Source organism: Scyliorhinus canicula, chromosome 10, assembly GCF_902713615.1.
Source record: "Scyliorhinus canicula chromosome 10, sScyCan1.1, whole genome shotgun sequence".
Lineage (NCBI taxonomy): Eukaryota > Metazoa > Chordata > Chondrichthyes > Carcharhiniformes > Scyliorhinidae > Scyliorhinus > Scyliorhinus canicula.
In genome coordinates this window covers 184,787,298-184,810,233 of record NC_052155.1, presented here as the reverse complement: position 1 = coordinate 184,810,233, position 22,936 = coordinate 184,787,298, and the positions used below count along the sequence as shown (strand labels likewise).

The window sequence follows — 22,936 nt, the reverse complement described above, 5'->3', positions numbered from 1 at the left end:
AATAAATTAGATGGACAGCTGAAGGAAATAAACTTGCAGGGCGACAGGGATGGAGTGGGGATATTTTTTAATAAAATATATTTATTCAACTTTTATACAATGTACCAGACAATCAACCAACGAAGGAGGAAGGGTATCAAGTCAAAGAGTTACAAACAAATCCCCGATAAAAAACACAAACTAAAACCAAAACAAAACTAAACCCCCAAACAGCTGACGGTGTCTAGGTCCTTAAAAAAGGAAATAAAAGGTTGCCATCTCAGGAATGACATTAAAGTGCCCAGGTGGGCGGGTAGACCTCCAGCGAAGCAATATTCGCCTCTGGGCTCCCAGTGAGGCGAAGATGACAATTTCTGCCCCTCTCCCTGGTGAATCCGAAACGCCAAATATGGTTACCATTGGACATGGCTCCAGAGCCACCCAGAGAACCTCCGATTTTGTGTTGAAAAGGGAAACCCTAAGGGTGGCAAGTTTGGGCAAGGCCAAAACATATGTGTGTGGTTAGCTGGGGCAAGCGAACAACAGTCACACTTGCCCCCCCCCCCCCCCCCCCAACGTTTGGGGAAAACCCACTCATTTTTGCCTCGGTCAAGTGCGTCCTGTGTGGCACTTTGAACTGGAATAAACTCAATCGGGCACATGAGGGCATGGAGTTGACCCTGGTAGAGGGCTCCCCTCTACGCCCAATCAATAAGCACAGGACCCAGTCCCCACTCCCATCTCGCTCTCACCCCATCCAATGGGGCTGGATCCGAGAGGGGAATATAGCCATACAGCTCCGAAGTAGACCCCCTCCTCCCGGTCAGGTTGAGCCAAGGATAAAACCTTCTTCAGCAAGGAGGAGGGAGCGACCCAAGGAAAGGAAGGAAAATCTTTACGGGAAAAGTCAACGAATCTGAAAATAACGAAAGAGGCCAGAATTGGGCAACTGAAATTTATCAGCCAGATGCCTAAAACTTACAGCGCTGGGGAGTTGCAGGAGATGCTGTGCAGTGTTAAACAGCCATGGTCAAACAGTTTGTGTGGCAGCCTTCCTTGTGACACCCAACTGTCCGTCTCGGGGTCGTAGCAATCAAATGAATCGCTGTCTTCAATGTTGTTGTCTGATGTGACATAGCGCCCCCCCGTGACGTAGACCTTGTTGTTTATTACAGTAGCTCCGTGGTGCATCTTCCTCTCTTTCATATCAGCACATTTTACAAATTGGCTTGTCTTTGTGTCGAAGGCAATCACTCTTCTTGTATATCCTGGAGGGGACGACAACCACATTTAAAAATGAACAAAGCAGTAGTTCTTTGAAATAATGGCGCACGATCCACCGGCCGCGTTTCCCCCCCCCCGTTCACCCTGGGGACGCCAGGAGGGGCCTCATCCCGGATCTACCTGGCTGGCCAGGCCCGTGGGGTACAGCAGAATCTTGCGAATGTCACAATCTAGATCCCGCCCAAATCTGCATAGCCAGTCTCTCTCTAATATGCAACTCGCCTGGCCCACCTGAGGTGTTGGGATCTAACCCTTGGAGACCTGAGGCGAGCGCTGTTCAGTACTGGTCCCTACAAAGCGGGACCAGGCGGGACGGCACTTGGAAAAGGGAAGGGGGTGTCTCCCAGGGATCAGAGACCCCCGGGTGATTGGCCTCCCGGCAGGGTGGCACCCTGGCACTGCTGATGCCACCTTGGCACTGCTGAGGAGGCACTGGCTGGGTGGCAGGCTTGTGGTGCCAGGCTGGCATTTTGGCCGTGCTGGGTACTGGGTGCAGGGTTGCACTGTGTATGTGGGGGGGCCATCTAAATATGGCGTTCCGATTTCTACCTGCACTAAGGAATTCTGGCGAGTGGGGCTCCTCAGGATAGGAAAGGGGACAAATTGCAGCCTAGGTGGGACGTTCCCCACTGAGGCCACGGATTGTAACAGAGTCCCATTCGATAGCATGGTCTTTCCCGGCACTGAACATAGCAAGATCCCACAAACATCAATGAGATAATAACCAGATAATCGGTTTTCATGACGTTGATGGGGGTTAAACATTAGTGGGGACAATGTGAAAATTCACCCTGCTTTTCTACAGAGTGGTGCTATGGGGCCTTCTGCCTCTAGCTGTGCGCAAAACTGCAGGGCGATTTCAACCACTTCATCATGAACCTTATGGATTCAGGATGTCACCCTTAAACTCCCTGTGAGTTTATTTGTACCGTAAAAACAAATTGAACTCTCTGTGTCAAGTTAAGGCTGGCACTTAACAATGTAAGGACTCTTTTGATGAGGATATTTATATCCCTGCATTGATGCTGAACTCCAACAGCCCAGAAAGAGAACAATTAAACCTATGATTGAGTCTCATTCCTGCAGGTAGTGAATTGTTCTGAGAGCACTCTTAAATATTAAATTTGAATTTCTTTCCTACTTTTTCTCACTGCCTCTTTGCGCTCTCTCTTAATCCAATATTTCTCCCCCTCTCTTTACTTCTCTTTCTGGACCTGATTTGACTCTATTTCACCAGATTTCCTCCGCCATTATTTTTCTGTTTCTTTCTCAATCCTTAAATTTCATCGGTTAAGGAGATCCGATTGTTCATTGAGGTCTCAGATGCCTTGTTGCTCCTTGTACACCACGAATCAGCTGTGTAATACCCCAGTCCAACTGATTCTGGGGTAAAGTATTATCTTAAAGCCAATCTGCCGTGTGGTTATTTTTTACATCTGTTCCATCTTACCTCCGACAATAATAATCCTGTCTCCAATCACAGCTGCAGGTGCACAGATGTTTTTTACCATCCTTGTCTCCATCCTGAACCACATATTCCTTGGTATGTTGTAAACCTAAATAATGATACAGAATGAAAACATTTCAGAAGTAATGCAGAACGATGCGGCACAAACTCTTTGGGGGCGATTCTCCCAAATGGAGCCCAAGTGTTTGCGCCGTCGTGAACGCTGTCGCATTTCACGATGGCGTGAACTGGGCCCGGGTACGATTGACTCTGTCCCCCACAAGGGGCCAGCACGGCGCTGGAGTGGTTCACGCCGCTCTAGCCTCCCTTCCCGGTGCCAAATGGGCATGGCGCCAACCTGCGCACGCGCGGGGATCTGTTCCGTGCGCCGGCCCTGACTTAACATGGCGTCGGTGTTCAGGGGCCGGCCGCGTAGGAAAGTAGGCCCGGGGGGGGGGGGGGGGGAGAGGCCGGCCCACCAATCGGTGGGCCCCGATCGTGGGCCAGACCCCATCGGAGGCCCCCCCCGGCCTGGCACAGGGCTCGGAGAATCGCCCCCTTTGGATCGTACCCTGCTCGACTATCAAGGCTGCCCCGGTGCTGCCTTTTCCCCTAAGCAAGGGGAGGTCGAGGGGATGACCTAATAAGGGAAGACTTGGAAAAGACGGGCGGGATTCTCCGTGGTGAGCCCGCCTCGCCACCACTGCCAGAGAGGACGGAGAATTCGGCCGTCAGCCAACTCTCCCATTCACTGCAGTGGCAATGGAGATGCCCGCCCTCAGAAAGGAACGGAGAGTCAAAGTCGATGTTTCCACTTGTGGGAAAATCCCAGAGACCAGGGGTGGGATTCTCCATTGGCCGGCCGCGAAACCCGATTGGGCGGAGAATCGGTTCCGACGTCAAAAGTGCGGCGGGCGTAGCTTCATTGAGAATTTGGAGGCAGTTTCGCCAACACTTCGGGTTGGAGGCAGGGCCAAGGGAAATGCCGATTCGGGGGAATCATAGATTTGAGCCAGGGAAGTGGGATGGAAATTTTCGGAGATGGGAGGAGAAAGGAATTAGAACACTAAAAGATTTATTTCTTGGGGGTCATTTTGTGGGATTGAAGGAGCTGGGAGCGAAGTATGGGCTGGAGCAAGAGGGAAATGTTTAGATACATGCAGGTTCGAGACTTTGCCAGAAAGGAAATACAGAGCTTCCCAGTAGAGCCGGCTTCCACATTGCTGGAGGAGGTGCTGACGACAGGGGGACTGGAAAAGGGGGTAGTATCAGCGGTTTATGGGGCTATTTTGGAGGAGGAGAAGATGCTACTAGAAGGGATCAAGGCAAAGGGGGAGGAAGAGTTGGGAGAGGGTATGGAGGGGGGGTTCTGGTGTGAGGTGCTCTGGAGAGTGAATGCCTCTATCTCGTGTGCGAGGTTTGGGCTGAAACAGCTGAAGGTGGTGTATAGAACGCACCTTACAAGGGCGAGGATGAGCCGGCTCTTTGAGAGGGTCGAAGATGTGTGTGAATGTTGCAGGGGAGGCCCCGCAAACCACGTTCATATGTTTTGGTCATGTCCAATGCTGGAGGATTACTGGAAGGAGGTGTTTAGGGTAATCTCTAAAGTGGTGCATGTGAAACTGGACCCGGGCCCTCGGGAGGCCATATTCGGGGCGTCGGACCAGCTGGGGTTGGAAACGGGCGCGGAGGCAGATGTTGTAGCTGTGGTGATATGCATCACTGTAGATACACAAGGGGTTAATGTAAGTGCACGTAGACTAGCTAGACACCAGAGGGAGCACCAGAGACATGACACACAGACACTCAACCAATAGGTCGTTAAGATAGAACATGACCAGTGGGCATTCACGATACACACAGAGGTGACACTACCACAGGAGGGCATTACACCAACCCATATATAAAGGACACAGCACACATGATCTTCCTTTTTCCAGTGGAGACACTCAGTAAGTACAGACACAGGGTTGATTCAATATCACACCCACCACGTGGATTGTAGCAGACTGGTTTGTCAGTCTGAGTAGCTATAGAAGGATTAACAGTAATGGCGAATCCGAGTAGGAGAATTGTAAATAGTTTAATAAACGTGTTGAAGTTATCTCCACGTCTGAACCTTCCTTTGTCAGAGTGCACATCAAGGAAGCTGCTTATGCTACGCCAAGAGCATAACAGGCTTGTTGATCACCCAAAGGCGGATCCTGTTAGGGTGTAGATCAACCACTCCACCCTGTGCCCTGGCGTGGCTGGGGGGGGGGGGGGGGGGGGGGGTGGGGGGGGGGGGGCCCTGCTGGAATTCTTAACGCTTGAAAAGGTCAAATTTGAACTGAGGGGAAGGGTGGAGGGATTATGCAATTCCTGGGCATTATTCATTCTGCACTTTCGAGAATTGGATCACGTCGAACATTAGGGGAGTTCGGGGCTGGAGGGTTGGGGGGGAGGGGGACTGTATGTGTTAATGGTGACTATGGGTGATTCCTGGTTCCTTTTTGTCATTCGTTGATGTCAATATGCGGACCAATGTCTGGGGTTTGGTGGGAGGATGGGATCGTTGTTATTGATATGGGGATTGACATTACATTCATTAATGATTATTGTTTATTGTTGGGTGTAAATTTGGGAGAAAATATGAAATAGGAGGAGAATAAAAAAATATTTTTTAAAAAAATGCGGGGGTGTCGATTTGAAGCCAAATCACGATTCTCCATCACCTGGACAGCGGTGTCAATGAGTTCCGGAACGCACGTACAGTAAACACCATTTGCATGTCATTAGCGGGCCTGACCCGGTATTCTTTGGGGCCTCTGCTATTCTCCACCTCCGATGGGCCGAATTCCCGACGGCGCGGTTCACTTGTGCTTTTAAAAACCGTGAAATCAGCCCCGTGGCTGCTGAAGGAGAGGGGGTAGGGAAAGTGTCCAACATTGCCATAGTTTGCTGACAGATGTGCCGCTGGCCGGAGGGGAGGGGCTTCTGCCAGGGCTGGGGGGAGGAGTGGGGGGTGGCCAGGAACTGGGCTGTGGGGTCGGGGTGGACTGACACGGAACACCATTGCCGCAGCCGGCAAGGCAGCCATGCAGCTGCACACACCGCTGACAGCCCACTGTGAACTCAGGGTCACAGGTCGTATAGGTGTCCCCCCAGGCCACCCCCCCCCCCCGCCCCGGGTGCCCCCTGGCCACAGCCGACCCATCAGTTGTGTGGGCGCCCTCCCAGCACAACCAGTGCCATCTTGTTGTCTGGAATGAGTGTGTGTAGGGAGTGTAATGTGCGGCTATAGCTTGTCAGCCTCCCGAGTGTCAATCACGGACTCGGCGAATCCCGCACCGTTTCTCATTGGAATCGATTGTGTCCCACGTGGCACCGGTGATAGCCCCTCCACGGGAGCGGAATCGATCCAGGTGTGGCGCCAGTTTTTCTGTTGTGAAAGTCGATGAATTCTGTGTTGGGGGTCAACACTTAGTGTCAGAAACAGAGAATCCACCCCTGAATGTAAGACCGTTCTCTGCCTGGAGGCAGATCCTAGTGATTATTAGGAACTCCCCCCCTAACTGCACAGTGGGGGTACCTACTGATGGAACCATCAATTCACCAGACACGTGTTTTCCGATATGAATATAGGCTTTAATCTACTTACTACAGAGCCAGCCTGTTACCCGTTGATGAACTCTCGGTGAATTGCAGGCTGACTCTGGACAAGGGTATTTATACAGCAGCACAAGGGGGAGGAGTCGTGGGCAGAGCCAAGGGTGGAGCTCTGTACAAGCTCCTGAGCATTCCCAGAGCTACTCCCCCTAGTGGTTGGATAATGCTACTGCGCTTACAAAGATACAGTGTGAATTACCATGTTACATTCACCACACCTACACCGCATAGACTGCAGCGGATCAATAAGGCAACTCACCCCCACCTTCTCAAGGAGCAAATAGGGATGGGCAGCAAATGTTACCCTCACCAGCGAAGCCCACATCCCGTGAAAGTTTAACTAAATGGAAGTTATTTGCTGAAACATGGTGACATGCCACCATTCCGTTTCACTGTGGGTAAGGGCAGAGGTCGACCCTGAGTCTGCCTCAGCTCAATGGGGATTAAACCCCATGCTGTTGGTGCTAATTCGATCCACGCATTGCTGACCAACTGAGTGAACCAGCCTTCCCACCCCAGTACAGGAGAGTCACAAAGAAATCCAATAGTGAATTCAGGAGAAACATTTTTATCGAAAGTGAAGAGAGTATGGAACCCGCTACCACAAGCAGGTGAATAGTATTAATGCTTTCAAAGGGAATGTAGATCAACGCAAGTGAGATAGAAAGGAATAGAAGGATTTAAAAAATAATAATAATTTACAGGATGTAGGCGTCGTTCGTTAGGCCAGCATTTATTGCCCATCCCTAGTTGTCCTTCAGAAGCTGGTGATGAGCTGCTTTCTTGAACCGCTGCAGTCCCTGAGGTGTAGGTACACCCACTGTGCTGTTAGGGAGGGAGTTCCAGGATGTTGCCCCAACAACAGTGAAGGAACGGTGATATATTTCCAAGTCAGGGTGGTGAGTGACTTGGAGGGGAAGCTCCAGGTGGTGGGGTTCCCAGGTATCTGCTGCTCTTGCCCTTCTAGATGGTAGTGGTCGTGGGTTTGGAAGGTGCTGCCTAAGGAACCTTGGTGAGTTACTGCAGTGCACCTTTGGGGCAGCACGGTAGCATGGTGGTTGGCATAAATGCTTCACAGCTCCAGGGTCCCAGGTTCAATTCCCGGCTGGGTCACTGTCTGTGCGTAGTCTGCACATCCTCCCCGTGTGTGCGTGGGTTTCCTCCGGGTGCTCCGGTTTCCTCCCACAGTCCAAAGATGTGCGGGTTAGGTGGATTGGCCATGCTAAATTGCCCTTAGTGTCCTAAAAAATAAGGTTAATGGGGGGGGGTTACTGGTATAGGGTGGATACGTTGGCTTGAGTAGGGTGATCATTGCTCGGCACAACATCGAGAGCCGAAGGGCCTGTTCTGTGCTGTACTGTTCTATCTATCTATCTTGTGGACGGTACACACGGCTGCTACTGTTCGTCGGTGGTGGAGGGTTTGAATGTTTGTGGAACGGGGAGCAATCAAGCGGGCTGCTTTGTCCTGGATGGTGTTGAGCTTCTTGAGTGTTGTTGGCACTGCACTCATCCAAGCAAGTGGAGAATATTCCATCACACTCCTGACTTGTGCCTTGTAGATGGTGGACAGGATTTGGGAGTCAGGAGGTCATAGGGTGAGATGAAGTAGGGTAGGAGGAGGCACCTGTAAACTCTAGCATAGATCAAGTTATTTGCGTGCTGTAAATTCTATGTAATTCTGTGCAACAGCAAATAAATTATAGTCTTTATAAATCACTGCTTAGACCCCAGCTGGAGTATTGTGTTCAATTCTAGACACAACGCTTTAGGATGGATGTCACAGTGGGTGTCGAGGGATTTACGAGAATGGTCCCCGACACTTCTGTTTTGTGGAGAAGTTGGGATTCTTCGCCTAACAGCAGAGAATGCGAGGGGGAGATTTAATAGAGATGTTGAAAATCATGACAGGTTTTGATGGAGTAAACAAGGAGAAACCGTTTGCGGTTCCTGGCAGGAAAGGGTTAACCACGCAGAGCTCACGGATTTACCGTAATCGGCAAAAGGTCTTGAGGGGAGATGAAGGGAACTTTGTTTTTCTCCAGCTTTCTGTCACGTACTCCCTAAAAGGAGATGCCAGCAGATAGTCACTTTCAGAAGGAAGTTGCTAAATGCTTGATAAAAGAAATATTTGGAGGTGTGTGGGTAAAGAACAGGAGGAGAGGGACTAACTGGATATTTCCTTCAAAGAGGCAAGCTTGGCGGAATGGCTTGATTCCGTGCTGTATGATTTCAGGAAGTGCACTGTAGGAATGCTACCTGCTGAAAACCTGTGCTCTCTTTCTCATGGCTGGAACTTGTTTCTGGACTCTGGCAGTGTGGGAGACACTGCACGTGACCCCCCCCCCCCCCCATGTGGATTTGGCACTTAAAGGAATGCGTTCTTTCAGGTACACCCATGAAACGCAGGTGGGCTGGTAATTCCATTTCTGCGAGTTGGTATTCTGACATGCCTGCAATTTGTGCCAGCTAATTCGAAGAAGAATTAAAGATTTAGGATATAGGAACATGGGAATTAGGAGCAGGATTAAGCCATTCAGCCCCTCGGGTCTGCTCCGCCACCCAATAAGATCATGGCTGATCTGGTGGTCTCCACTTTACTGCCTGCCCCCCATAACCCTTGACTCCATTGTCCATCAAAAATATATTCAATGGCCCAGCCGCTACTGGAGTCTATGAAAGATAAATCCTCACACTAACCTTCTGAGAGATAGGGGCCGGGATTCTCTGCCGGCGGGATTCTCCGTTTTGCCGGCAGCCCGGGGGGGTTTCCCGACGGCGTGGAGCTGCCCCACAATGGGAAACCCCATTGACCGGCCGGCATAACGGAGAATCCCGCCGGTGGGGTGAAACAGAAATGTGGCGCAGCGGGGCAGAGAATCCGGCCAGGATTTCTTGTCATCTCCCTCTTAAAGCAGAGACCTCCTATTTTTAAAACTGTGCCCCATAGCTCTAGTCTCCCTCACAAGTGAAAACATCCTCCAGTATCCACCCAGTCAAATCCCTTCAGGATCGTCGTTTCACTAAGATCGCCCCACTTGTTCTTCTAAACTCCGAGCAATAGCGGCACAACCTGCTGAACCTTTCTTCAAAGGGTAAGCTCCTCACCCCAGGAATAAGCTGAGGGAACCTTCTCTGTACTCTTTCTAATGCATTCGAATAAGGAGACCAAAACTGTACCCAGATCTTTTCATAGAATCCCACAGTGCAGCAGGAGGCCATTCGGCCCATCGAGTCAGCACCAACCCTCTGAGAGAGCACCCCACGTGGGCCCACTCCCCTGACCTATCCCGGGAACCCCACCTAACCTTTTGGACACTAAGGGGCAATTTAGCCTGGCCAGTCCACCTAACCTGCACATCTTTGGACTGTGGGAGAAAACCAGAGCACCCGGAGGAAACCCACGCAGACACGGGGAGAACATGAAATGAAATGAAATGAAAATCGCTTATTGTCACAAGTAGGCGTCAATGAAGTTACTGTGAAAAGCCCCTAGTCGCCACATTCCGGCGCCTGTCCGGGGAGGCTGGTACGGGAATTGAACCGTGCTGCTGGCCTGCCTTGGTCTGCTTTAAAAGCCAGCAATTTAGCCCAGTGTGCTAAACCAGCCCCATGCAAACTTCACACAGTCACCCAAGGCTGAAATTGAACCCAGGTCCCTGATGCTGTGAGGAAACAATACTTTTATTTTTCTTAATTTTTCAGTATGATTTTAAAAAAAATTAAAGTATCCATTGATTCTGTCTACATCTCAGGAAGGCAGACAGCATTATCAGAGACCCCTCACACCCAGGCATTGCCTTCTTCCAGACCCTTCCATCAGGCAGAAGATACAGAAGTCTGAAGACCCACACATCCAGACACAGGAACAGTGTCTTCCCCACAGCTACAAGACTCCTCAACGACTCCCTTTCAGACTGATCTGCTGCCTATAAGACACTATTCACGACATCCTATGCTGCTCTTGCTTATGTCTTACTTGCTTTGTTATTTTGCCCCAGTTCCATTCTGTAACTAATGATTTATTTGTCAATATACTGTGGGCGCGATTCTCCCAAAACGGGAGAAATCGTAAGGCTGGCGTCAAACCCGGGCGGGTTTGACGCCAGCGCGCCCCTTCCCGACCGGGAACCGATTCTGGTCCCCGGTCGGGGCTAGCAGCCCGACGCCGCAAGCTCCGGCATCACGGGCTTAACGAATTTCGTTAAGCCCGCTTGCCGGAGTTAGCGCCGGCTGACACGTCATATGACGTCAGCCGCGCATGCGCAGTTTGGAAGACTCCAACCCGCGCATGCGCGGATGACATCATCGCGTATTTGCGCGAAACCCGCGCATGCGCGGGCCGGGATGCCCCTCAGCCGCCCCGCGAATGGATACTGCGGGGCGGCGGAAGGACAAATAGTGCGCGGGCATCGGGCCCGCTGCCCGCGATCGGTGGGCACCGATCGCGGGCCCATGGCACCCTTGGCACGGCCGTGGTACTGCCGTGCCAATCGGTGCCATGGTTATAAAAAGCGAGTTGTTCCCGCCGTTTTTACGAATGGCCAGACCAGGTCTGTTTGCCGTTCGTAAAAACAGCGTAAAGGGCTGGGACTTCGGCCCATCGAACAGCTGTGAATCGCTGCCGGCCGTAAAAAAACGGCGGCAGCGATTCGTGTCGGCAGTTGGGCGGGGGGGGGGGGGGGGGGAGAATAGCGGGAGGGCGGGAAAAATGTCGGGAAGGCCCTCCCGCTATTCTCCGACCCGTCGTGGGGGTCGGAGAATTTCGCCCTGTGTACTTTTTCGCATTCACTGTAACTATCTACTATTTCTTTTGTCTACTGAGTTCGTACTGTGTACGTTTCCTTGGCCGCAGAAAATTACTTTTCACTGTACTTCGGTACATGTGACAATAAATTAATCAAATCAAATAAAATCAGTTAATTATTTTTCCAATTAAGGGGCAATTTAGCATGGCCAATCCACTTACCCTGCACATCTTTGGGTTGTGGGGTGACATCCACGCAGACACGGGGAGAATGTGCAAACTCTACACGGACAGTGACCCAGGACCGGGATCGAATCCGGGACCTCGGCGCCGTGAGGCAGCAATGCTAACCACTGCGCCACCGTGCTGCATAAGGCAGCAATGCTAACCACTGTGCCACCTTGTCACCCATCTTTTAGTGCGGTCGCCTTAAATCTGCTGACCGCATTTGTGTCCCCGGAGACGGCCTATTTGGCCCATTCCCCTGTCAGCATTAGCGGACGGCGCTCTGGAATCTTGGGCCGAGATGATGTGCCGCTTGTTGTAGTGAATATGGTGCAATGCCTCGAAGACGACTTGCTCGAAAATGTCGACTGCGAAGGAACTCAGGACCCTCGTGGCCTTGGACGGGGGATCTGGGTGAAAGCGCGGACCTGGGTTGGCACCCGGTACACCCGGGTGGAGCGGCTCTGCTGCCGGGTTTTCCTCCGCTTCCTGGGCAGCTTCTCGGTGACTTTAGCCAGCGGCTGCTGAGATGCCGCGCGGGTCGCCCCGCCCTTAGCCACAGCCGCCAGCTCTGGAATTCCGCTCCACTTCGACCGGCCCCGGGGACTGACTGTCACTACTTTTATATTCCATTACCCCTTGCAATAATTACAGATCAGTATTTTACGCAACGTAACAAAGTCCTCACTGTGTCTTTTTTAAAATAAATTCAGAGTACCCAATTAATTTATTCCAATTAAGGGGCAATTTAGCGTGGCCAATCCACCAACCCTGCACATCTTTGGGTTGTGGGGGCGAAACCCACGCAAACACGGGGAGAATGTGCAAACTCCACATGGACAGTGACCCAGAGCCTGGATTCGAACCCAGGTCCTCAGCGCCGTGAGGCTGCCTCACTGCATCAATGGCACTCCAAAAGGAGATGCCACAGTTAAATATTTTACCTCAGTTTCTCAGGGATAGGAGTACACTTGTTATCCAGTGTGTTAATGCCGACTGTCTCATGTTCTGGTTCTGCACGGTAGCACAGTGGTTAGCACGGTTGCTTCACAGCTCCAGGGTCCCAGGTTGGATTCCCGGCTTGGGTCACTGTCTGTGCGAAGTCTGCACGTTCTCCCCGTGTCTGCGTGGGTTTCCTCCGGGTGTTCCGGTTTCCTCCCACAGTCCCAAAAGACGTGCTTGTTAGGTGAATTGGACATTCTGAATTCTCCCTCTATATACCCGACCAGGCGCTGGAATGTGGCGACTAGGGGCTTTTCACAGTAACTTCATTGCAGTGTTAATGTAAGCCTACTGGTGACAATAAAGATTATTATTATTATGATGAACCTATTGGCTGATGTTAAATTTAATCTAATTTGTCAAGAACTTGTGTCTTGACACTGAGGTGTGTGTTATGCAGAAGCTAATTTTCATTGTCCAATGTTAATTTTAATGCTCCACTGGTCCTAACTTGTTCTGGATTCAGACTCTCAGCTTAGTTCAAATTCAAATCAGCCTGATCAAATAGGCTGAGTCTCAATTAAGGTTCTTTTATTCCAATCCTCTTGTTGTCTGTGACTCATTAATTCCTATTGCGTGTTTATGTTTATAACACAGATCTGTGATTAATTGAGCAATTCCAGCCTCATCAGGCCTGTGCTTGGACGAACCTCCTCGCTAATCGGCGTATCCCGACTCGCAGGGCAATTGGAGGATGAGGTGACAAATTGCCAGAATTTTCTGCACGAGATGACTCCCAATACATCAAAACTTGAATTGAAAATCTCTCGTTTTAAGCAAACGGAATTAGCAATGCTGTAAACGACTGGGCTAATCAGGTTTCTCCTGAAGGGTTTCCATTTGGGACTTTAAAGCCGCTCAATCCTGTGATGTTGCTGATTGGTGTCGGGCACGAGAGTTCCTCAGGCAAGGGAAGCTTTTCATACACCTGGTCTGCCTGAAGCATGTTGGTTTTCCAGGCAAAGAGTTGTCCCCGACTGGATGTTGCAGATGGGCACATTCCAAAGCCCAGGACGAGACGTTGAGGAACGCACTAAAGCTCGGGGCAGTCACCGCTGAGGCGCAATGGGGGAAGGTCGCTGTCTAAGACTTTTCAGCCATAGTGAAATGAGGGGAATTGTATAGAACCCCCTCAGGCTGAATGACTCACTTTGAATGGACACAGTGAATATGACATGTATCACAATCGTATTGAAGCACCTCAGAGTGCAGCTTGATCGATGTAGACAACTTTGCACCATTTGTAATGTCCATTTTGAAATGTCTGTAATGTTTCTTTGTCTGAATCAAAGCACTCAGAGTTCAACACTGGGCGCACTGTAGCACAGTGGTTAGCACTGTTGCTTCACAGCTCCAGGGTCCCAGGTTTGATTCCCGGTTTGGGTCACTGTCTGTGCGGAGTCTGCACGTTCTCCTCGTGTCTGCGTGGGTTTCCTCCGGGTGCTCCGGTTTCCTCCCACAAGTCCCGAAAGACGTGTTGTTAGATGAATTGGACATTCTGAATTCTCCCTCAGTGTACCCGAACAGGCGCCGGAATGTGGCGACTAGGGGATTTTCACAGTAACTTCATTGCAGTGTTAATGTAAGCCTACTTGTGACAATAAAGATTATTTTTAAAAAACATGATGTATGTAGAGAACCTGAATAATTTTGCCCTTTGTGTGAGGGCCACTTTGAAATGTTTGTGATGTTCCTTCAGATATTTTACGAATTGTGGTGAACGTATTGTACCAACCATTCACCACTGTATCACATTGTATCATGCTGTTGCCCATGTGGGCTCCACCTATGGACCATTGCACTGTACTACACGGAATGTATCATGTTGGTGCCCCTGTGGGCTCCGCCCCTGGCCCCGCCCCCTTGAGGGGAGGTATAAAGAGCAGCAGCCCTGTAGGCGACTCTCACTAGCAGATCAGTCGCAGGCAGGCGCTGTTCTAGTCGATTAAAGCCACTGTTCACTTCAACTCTCTGTCTTGCGTGAATTAATGGTCGCATCACGAATAAAGTATATTTTTGCAAAATGAAAGTTTTTCATGTACCCGAACTGAACTGCTGCCAACGGTCATGTGGTGATAGAGCAGAGATGAGGAAATACAGTAATTGGGATGGGGAGAACCAGATTTCGGAGCAGGGGCGGGCGAGGATTAGGTTTAATTATAGTGATGGGGAACAGCAGCCTGAAATAATAAAATCAGGGAAAGAGGATGTGAAGAGGCATATTCTGGACGATTGCATTGCGCCTACACTGAAAGAAAAGAAAGGCTTGTGTGAATGAGCCATGTTGTGGACAAAAGGGAAGGTAGTTGAGGGCTGAAATGACATAAGGTTTGGCTTTTGAACCAGGACAGCCGTCTGTCATTTAGTTCCTCCTGTCCTTCACACTATCACACACCTTCCCTGTTGTACTTCGCCCTCTCCTCTCTTTCCCTGTCTCTGCAATTGTTTAAAACCCCTTACATCTCTTAATTTGTTTGCCAGTTCTGATGAACGGTCGTTGACTCCGCTTCTACCTCCACAGGTACTGCGCATTGCCTACACTCTCTGACATGATTACCCTCCTCCTCAGGCAAATAGACACAAGTTTGGGAACAAAATCCATTCATTTAGATGGGAAGCCTTGATGGAATTTTGGTGTCAGCTGGGGTAAGATTGAGGATGACGTATTCCTGGCGACATAAAACTTTTAAGAGACCGCAAAGAAGGAAAATAACAATGGAGGAAATGAATTATTCGAGTGCACCATTGCAAATCTGGAAAGTGCAGTTTTGATTGGTGGCATTTGCTGAGTTTACAAATAATAAGCAATCAGTTACTACAACAGGAATACATTGTGAACTAGTGTGAAAGATATTGAGGTTGAAAGGTGTAGTTGTTTGGTATATTGATAATAGGGGGGGTGGTTTAGAGACAGGGGAGAGTCTTAATTAAGGGGCAATTTAGCGTGGCCAATCCACCTACCCTGCACATCTTTGGGTTGTGGGGGGTGAGACCCATGCGGACACGGGGAGAATGTGCAAACTCCACACGGGCAATGATCTAGGGCCGGGATCGAACCCAGGTTCTCAGCGCCATGAGGCAGCAGTGCTAACCACTGCGCCGCCCAGATGGGGGAGGGTTTAACTATCCTAAGGTGCATTGAGAGGACTGGGTTTTTGAAAGAAGAATGGGTTCTTGGGATTCATCCTGGAGGCTTATTTCACTCAGGGGTCAGTTAAGTCTGCTGGCTAGATGATGCCAACAGCGTGGGTTCAATCCCTCGGCCGACTGTGGTTGTTCATGGAGGCCCTGCCTCCTCGCCTTGCCTACGCCTGTGGAGTATTGCCCCTTAAGCTATACATAAAATCAGTTGTCTTTCTCGAATGAGAGAGAGGGAGAGAGAGAGAGACCTATGGTCATACATAGACGATGGTTAATTACAAATTGCCAGTGATTGAATATTCGAGGAAGTGACGTTCGATTTGTTGGTGACATAGATTGGGCTGTGGTCTCTGTATTCTGTGCCGTTCTGATTAGTCGAATGACAGTGATAGCTTATAGTTAAAGTTTCTCCCCCAATAGACCAGATTAAAGATGGATATAACAGTGTTTCAAACGTACGAAAGCTTTTGATGGGGTAAATATCGGAAAATTATTTATGCTGAATTGGTAAATCTGTAAGGGGCATAAATTGAAAATTAGTAGAGGAATGAAGTTGAAGGAATATTTTTCACCTGGAGTAGAGTACGTACTGAAGTCTGCTACCTTAACATAATTTAAAACGGTCAAATGAAACGAAATGCAGCAGTTTCTGGGACTGACATACACGATAATTGCCGGCGACACCACGGCAACACCTGTGAAAGGAAACAGAGTTACCGACCGCTCACGGATGGAACGGGAAACTTGCCGGACCGGCCAAAGGTGCGCTGAATTTGGGCGGGAATTTCCGGTTCCTCAGTGGGCGGGACTGGAAAACGCCGGCCAACGTTTCAGATCGAAGACATTTCCAATGTCGTCAACCCCGCGCCGTTTCATTTTTTTTTACATAGATTTAGATGGAATTTACAGCGCAGAAGGAAGCCATTCAGCCCATCGAGTCTGCACCAGCCCTTGGCAGGAACACCCCATTTAAACCCAAACCTCCACCCTGTCCCACAACCCAGTAACCCCACCAAACCTTTTTGGACATGACGAGCAATTTAGCATTTAGCCAATCCAGCTAACCCGCACATCTTTGGAATGTGGGAGGAAACCGGAGCACCCAGAGGGAACCCACGCAGACACGGGGAGAATGTGCAGACTCCGCACAGTGACCCAAGCCGGGAATCGAAGTTGGGACCCTGGCACTATGAAGCAACAGTGCTAACCAATGTGCTGCCGTGCCACCCACCATTTTCTTTCCATCCTAATTAGTGGGCTCTTGTTTTCCAACATGAGCACTTTTGTAGGTTTAAAAAAAATCAGCAACCATTCATAGTCACAATGGTTAGCACTGCTGCCTCACGGCGCCAGGGACCTGGGCTCAATTTCGGCCTCAGGTGACTCTCTGTGCTGAGTCTGCCCCCGTGTCTGCGTGGGTTTCCTCCGGGTGCTCCAGTTTCCTCCCACAGTCCAAAAACGTGCAGGTTAGGTGGATTGGCCATGATACATTGCCCCTTAGTGTCCAGGGATTTGCAGGTTAGGTGAGGGTACGGGGATGGGGCAGGGGAGTGGTCTATGTAGGGTGCTCTTTCAGAGAGTTGTTGTAGCCTCGATGGGCCGAATGGCCTCTTTCTGCACTATAGGAAATCTGCAGTTCTACATTCCTCTCTCTGGGCTCCAGTACAATATAAAATGTACTTGGATCAAAAGAAAAGCATTAAAAAATTTTCAGCAACAAAGTCAGGAAGTGACATATAGAGCAGCAAAATAGCTATTGAAGGATTAACAGCTGAACAGCTACAATGAGTCAAACGCTGCCCTATGTTGTCCCTGTGTGATTCTGCGGATGGCGGGAGCAGCGGTAAGTTTTTGTAGGAATGTTTCTCAACGCTACTTCCGGTCAATTTATTCATAGAATTATTCGCAGAAGGAGGCCATTCGGCCCATCGAGTCTGCACCGGCTCTTGGAAAGAGCACCTTACCCAAGCCCATACCTCCACCCTATCCCCATAACCCAGTAACCCCACCTAACACTAAGAGCAATTTGGACCCTGAGGGCAATTTAGCCTGGCCAATTCACCTAACCTGCACATCACCTCCCCCACCTTTCAATGCAAAGGATTAGCGGCAAATGGCTGACGGCTGTACCTGTATCAGGCGAACGGCGTTCTGGACAACGTCTTCCCCACCAAAAACATAGAGTCTCTGGTTCTTGGCAGCAATCGCTGGGTGGAGCACGGCCACAGGCATTGGCGCCATTGACTCCCAGGTGCTGGAAACGCTGTCATATCTGTGCAGTGTATTTAGTATCTCTTGACTTGGCCCAACCCCTCCCAGGGAGAAAATGTAGTTCATGTGAGCGATGGTCTGGTGAGAGTAGCACGGCACCAGCATATCTACTTCAGACCTCCAACGGTTCATTTTCAAAGAGAAACTATAAACACTTGGACTTATGACATTCTTCTTGTTATCAATGATCAGTCCTCCAAGGATGTATATGTTACTGTGTAAACACACTGAAGAAGCTTTGTAGAGGTGCAGAGGAAACTTTGAGAGAGCCAGCCACCGCTGTGTCCTTGAATCATACAGTAGAGCTTCTCTTGTTGTCTGCTGGTTACTCTTCCTTCCTCCAACAACGACCAGGAACTCCTGGGAGGTGTACCTGCGGGGGACGTACCACATGGGCTTAATGTCAGGGCAGTTGGAAGGACTCAAGGGAAAGAGCAGCTGGCTGGCCGATTCCAGGATGCTTCTGCAAACAGGCGAGGCCTGAACAAAGGGATTATTGGCAATAAAGTGAAAGAGGTAGGTGGGATGGACATACTGGAGTCGGACTTTCTCGAGGAGCTCATGCACATGCTTCTGTCTGGTCGTCGGGTCATGGCTAATCCAGGTTGCGAGTGTATCGAAAACCTGCTCTTCCTCGGCACAGAGTTCATCGTCTCCCAGATAGTCTGCAAGCTCACTGCAGGAGAGTTCCTTCAGGTCCTCAGAGGATGCGACCTCGGGGAAGTGTTGCAAAGCGATGGCCTTGGCCCTTTTCTCCAAACTTTTGTAGCTGAATATTTGGGCCAATCGCACCATGCCAAGGCAGTTCTCGGCCGACAATTGGTTTTGCAAGTATAATGAGCATGCTTCAAGCACTTTGGGGTACTGGTAAATACCAGCTGCCTCCATCAGAGAGAAAACATTTGTTGCGTCTATGGTAATCTCGCCTGTATACACATAATCCACAATCTGAGTTAGAATGTCCTCATGGATCCCCAATAAATGAACCCTAGTTAGGAAGCTCTCTTTGAAGTTGTCACAGAACATGGCCCTGAAATAGGGGCTACTCGACGCCAACACATTTCGGTGACAAGGGACTTCCTTGTCTCCAGCACAAAGAATAACATCGGTCAGTATCGCTTCCTGCCGTAGAGTATTAAGCTGTTTTAATAATTGATAAGACAGATCTGTTTCTTTGAAATGGAAACAGTTGTGGAAAACCATATCTTGGCTATCTTCATCCATGCTGGAAAACAGAAGATTATATAAACATTGAACTTCACAATGATCACATTTTCTTGAAGTAACACAGCCTTCCTTAACCCTGTCCACACATCTTTTCAACCTCTCTGTGTCCTTTCTGAAGCTCACCTTTCTGATCATCGGCAACCTTAGATACATTGCCCCCTGTCTCCGTCTAAATCACTCATTTAGATTAGAAATAGGTGAGATGCCAGCTCTGATCCTTACAGCCGGCCATGAGCCACAGTCTGCCAATTTGAAAAAGCTCTGTTCGTCTCTATTCCTTGTCTGTTAAGTCCTGCGTTCATGAAAATATATCACCCCTAACTGCATGAGTCCTTATCCTGTGCATTAATGTTTTGAGTGGCACCTTATCAAGTGCCTTTTGGAAATCCAAGTATGCTACATCTACTGGTTCTCCTTTATCTACTCTGCTGGTTACATCCTCAAGAAACAACACCTCCACAAACATACACTCCCTATAGTGTCAGCGCCAATTGATATGTTCCTACAAATGGTTGTCTCTATCTCCTCATCATCAGTGTCTTCTATTGACAAGACAATCTCTGACTGTTTCCTTGTATTCCATACCATCCTCCTATCCTCCCTCAACTTCACTTGTGTGTGCACCTGTCCCTGGAAAGTTACTTGCTCGTGATTGCAGCCTTAATCTCCCAAATACCTACCCCTGGGCTTGTCCTTCAGCACAACAGTCCTTCTGCTGTTGATGTGTTCAACTGTATCCTCGTCCCCTCGATGGCCTCAACTTCAAAACAATCTTCATCCTCTCAGTATGCCCCCCATGCACCCCCCCCCCCCCCCCCCACACCCCCACCACCACCACCATGGCCATGAGTAGCTGACTTGAGTCTAACACATCCAAACTATGCTTGGCTGCATCAAGCGGAGGTGTAGCCTTGATCCCAGGATTAGCACTCCAAGATTTTTCATCTGGTATTTGATTTTTGCTAACTTTGGACATGGATCTTGCCCCGAATCTTGTTTTTATTTCAATGCCTACCCGTTTTTCTATCTAAGTCGTTCCTCCGGGGGATGGAGCGGCTCATAGCGGCTTTCGTACAGGTGGGGGGAGCTCCTCAGATTCAGAAGGGGATCCTGCAGAGGGATAGGTAGGTGGGGGGGGGGGTCTCCATATGGCAGCCACTCTGTCAGTATTTTAAGCAGTGTCAAGATGGGCCCCTATCTGTAGAAATCATTTGTTTGAGCCGGTGAAAGTGGATGTCATACTTACGGGGTGGAAAGGTAAGAGGCTGGAGAGGGTGAGGGGTTTGTTTCCGGAGGGGTGGGTTTGCCAGCTTGGAGGAGTTGGAGGAGAAAGCAGGATTTGGAATGCCGGATACCTTCAGGTACTTCCAGGTACGGGAATTTCCGACATTCCCGGCAACCCCATCGTCCACTTTATTGGAGCGGATACTCTCCTGCGCAGGGTTGGAGTACATCCTGGATACATGGATGGATCTTGCGGAGTAGCAGGATTTAGTAGAAGAGGTGAAGGCCAGGAGGGAGGAGGAGCTGGGACCCACCTTGGAAGAGGAGGTGTGGAGTTAGTCCCTCCGCAGGGTGAATGCTACATCATCCTGTACGAGGTTGAGCTTGAGCCAGCTGATGGTGGTGTTTAGGGCGCACCTCACCAAGGCCAGGATGAGTCGCTTTCCTGCGGGGGTTGAAGATAGGCGCGAGGTGTTCAGGTGGGCCTGCGACCATACGCACATGTTCTGATCCGACCCCAAACTGGTGGGTTTTTGACGTCCTTTTTTAGCACCATATCGGCAATTGTAAATGTTGATTTAGACTCCTGTCCGTTAGTAGCTATCTTTGGGGTGTCGGGCCAGCTGGAGTTAAGGACGGGTGCGGGGCTGGATGCCCTGGCATTTGCCTTGTCAACTGCTCAGAGGTGAATTCTGCAGAGCTGGAGAGACAGGTGACGCCACCTAGTGCCTCAGTGGGGCTAGGTTCCTGTACCTCGAGAAGGTCATGTTTACAGTGAGGGGGTCAATCGATGGGTTTTACCGTTGATGGCAGCCTTTCTTATTGTAAAGGAATTGGTCCCTGTCAGCTGTTAGTGGGAGGTATGGTGGGTTGGTTGAGTTATATTTCTGTTGCTGGGGTTATTGTTACTATTGTCATTTGGAATTCTTTGATACATGCGTTGGTTTTGGTTGGTAAAGCTTTGATATAAAATGTTAAAAGTTCAATAAAAATATTTTCAAAAATAACTTTGGACGTGGCTGCACAGTGTTCTTCCGGAGCAATGGGCATCACTAGCAAGGCCAGCAGTTATTGTCCATCTCTAATTGCCATTGAGAAGCTGGTGGGGAGCCGCCTTCTTGCACCGCTGCAGTCCATGTGGTGTAGGTACAGCCACAGTGCTGTTAGGCAGGGAGTTCCTGCTTTTTGACGACGAAGGAACGATAGTTCCAAATCAGAATATCAACGATAGCACAGAACGCACCTTCAAAATGATTGTGAAAAGGGTCAGGTCCTCCTCTGCCACTGTAATAACAATCAGACCAGGTTTCCATCTATTGTCTCTGGGTCGGAATTCATTGGGTGGTTATTGGTGTAGTTGGGTGAGCTGCTGGTTGGGAGGTTGGGGTGCTGGATTGGGGGGGGTATGGTGGGGAGGGGAGTGGAGAAATTCAAACAATTGGCTGGCTCCTCATCTTAAGCCCAGTTGGTCAACCTGAAAAAGCTTTCAGAAGAACCCCCAAGGCAAGTGATAACTTTGTTACCGGGTCTTATAAGAGGCCTTGCATTGCCAATTCTGAGCCCACTTCTGCCACTTGCCAAGAACACAACAGTTAGGCATTTAATGGGTTGCTTCACTCCAGTACCACTAACGCTTCGCAAAGGCGAAAAGACACATGTTCTACTAAAACATTGGGAAGTAACACCACTTTAATGTTGCCCAATTTCTGCCCTGCTTTTTAGTCCTTCATGGGATTTGGGGATCACTGCCAAGGTCAGCATGTGTTACCTAATTGCCCTTGAACCGAGCGGCTCGCTGGGCCAGTTAAGAATCAATCACATTGCTGTGGGTCTGAATCACGTGTCGGCCAGGTCAGGTAAGGACGGCAGATTTCCTTTCACTAAAGGACATTAGTGAACCAGATGAGATTTTACGCCAATCAATTCATGGTCACCAAGTACCAGACTATCGTGATATATTATCATGGGATTGAACCCCTGTCTCCAGAACATTAGCCTGGGCCTTTGGATTGCTAGTCTAGTGACATTAAGGCCCCCCCACCCCCCCCCCCCCCCCCACCTCCTGATAACACCCCAAATTGCACCAAAATTTCTCTCGGAGATTTGAGGCCAGGAAAGACAGTCTATCGAAGCCACAATAACTTTCTTTGTAATGGATCTTAGGCGCAACTATTTCGGGGATAGTTATTCACGAAATCCATACAAGACATTTCACCAGCTCTGCCAACAAATTCGGTTCAAGTATGACATTATTTTCTTTAAGCAGCGTGCAATAAAGTGACAAACACACAAAGACGACAAGTTAGAGGAAAGACCGGACGCAGTCTTTCAATGGGTAACGACTTGCTAATACATTTCTCATGGATTGTTCAGCTACCTGAAAGGCGTCTCTTCTTGTGGCTGTGGGGTTCAAAGCAGAGTCTTCTGCACTGTGTTGAACTTTTCCCTTCTTTGCTGACCCGATGCCACACACACAGACGCACACACACGCGCCCGCGCGCACAACAAAGTATAGTAAAGGACCTCCGTTGAGCAGCGGCAGAGAATTTTCCGGAATTAATGTTTTTCCAGATTAGTTAATGAGCAGCCGACCTTCCTTTGATACTTGTATTTAGCTGAGTGCTCAGGCGAGTAACATTGTCTACATTCCCCAACTATTAATAGGGCAGCGTGCACTTGCAGCTGATAGCGCATGTGACGTTTCAGTTACTTGTTTGTACTGAGGGGTTAGCTGAGCCATAT

General features: G+C 49.6%; 1 protein-coding gene across 1 annotated transcript; it reads right to left on the bottom strand.

The window, feature by feature from the left end:
* Window positions 1-920: 920 nt before the first annotated feature.
* On the bottom strand, window positions 921-22,808 carry LOC119972830 (kelch-like protein 38). Its single transcript, XM_038810311.1, has 4 exons — window positions 22,572-22,808; window positions 17,603-18,968; window positions 2,714-2,819; window positions 921-1,247 (listed from the first exon to the last, which is right to left on the bottom strand). The coding sequence occupies exons 2-4, from the start codon at window positions 18,965-18,967 to the stop codon at window positions 958-960; spliced, it is 1,761 nt and encodes a 586-aa protein (XP_038666239.1). The 5' UTR covers window position 18,968; window positions 22,572-22,808; the 3' UTR covers window positions 921-957.
* Window positions 22,809-22,936: the final 128 nt, after the last annotated feature.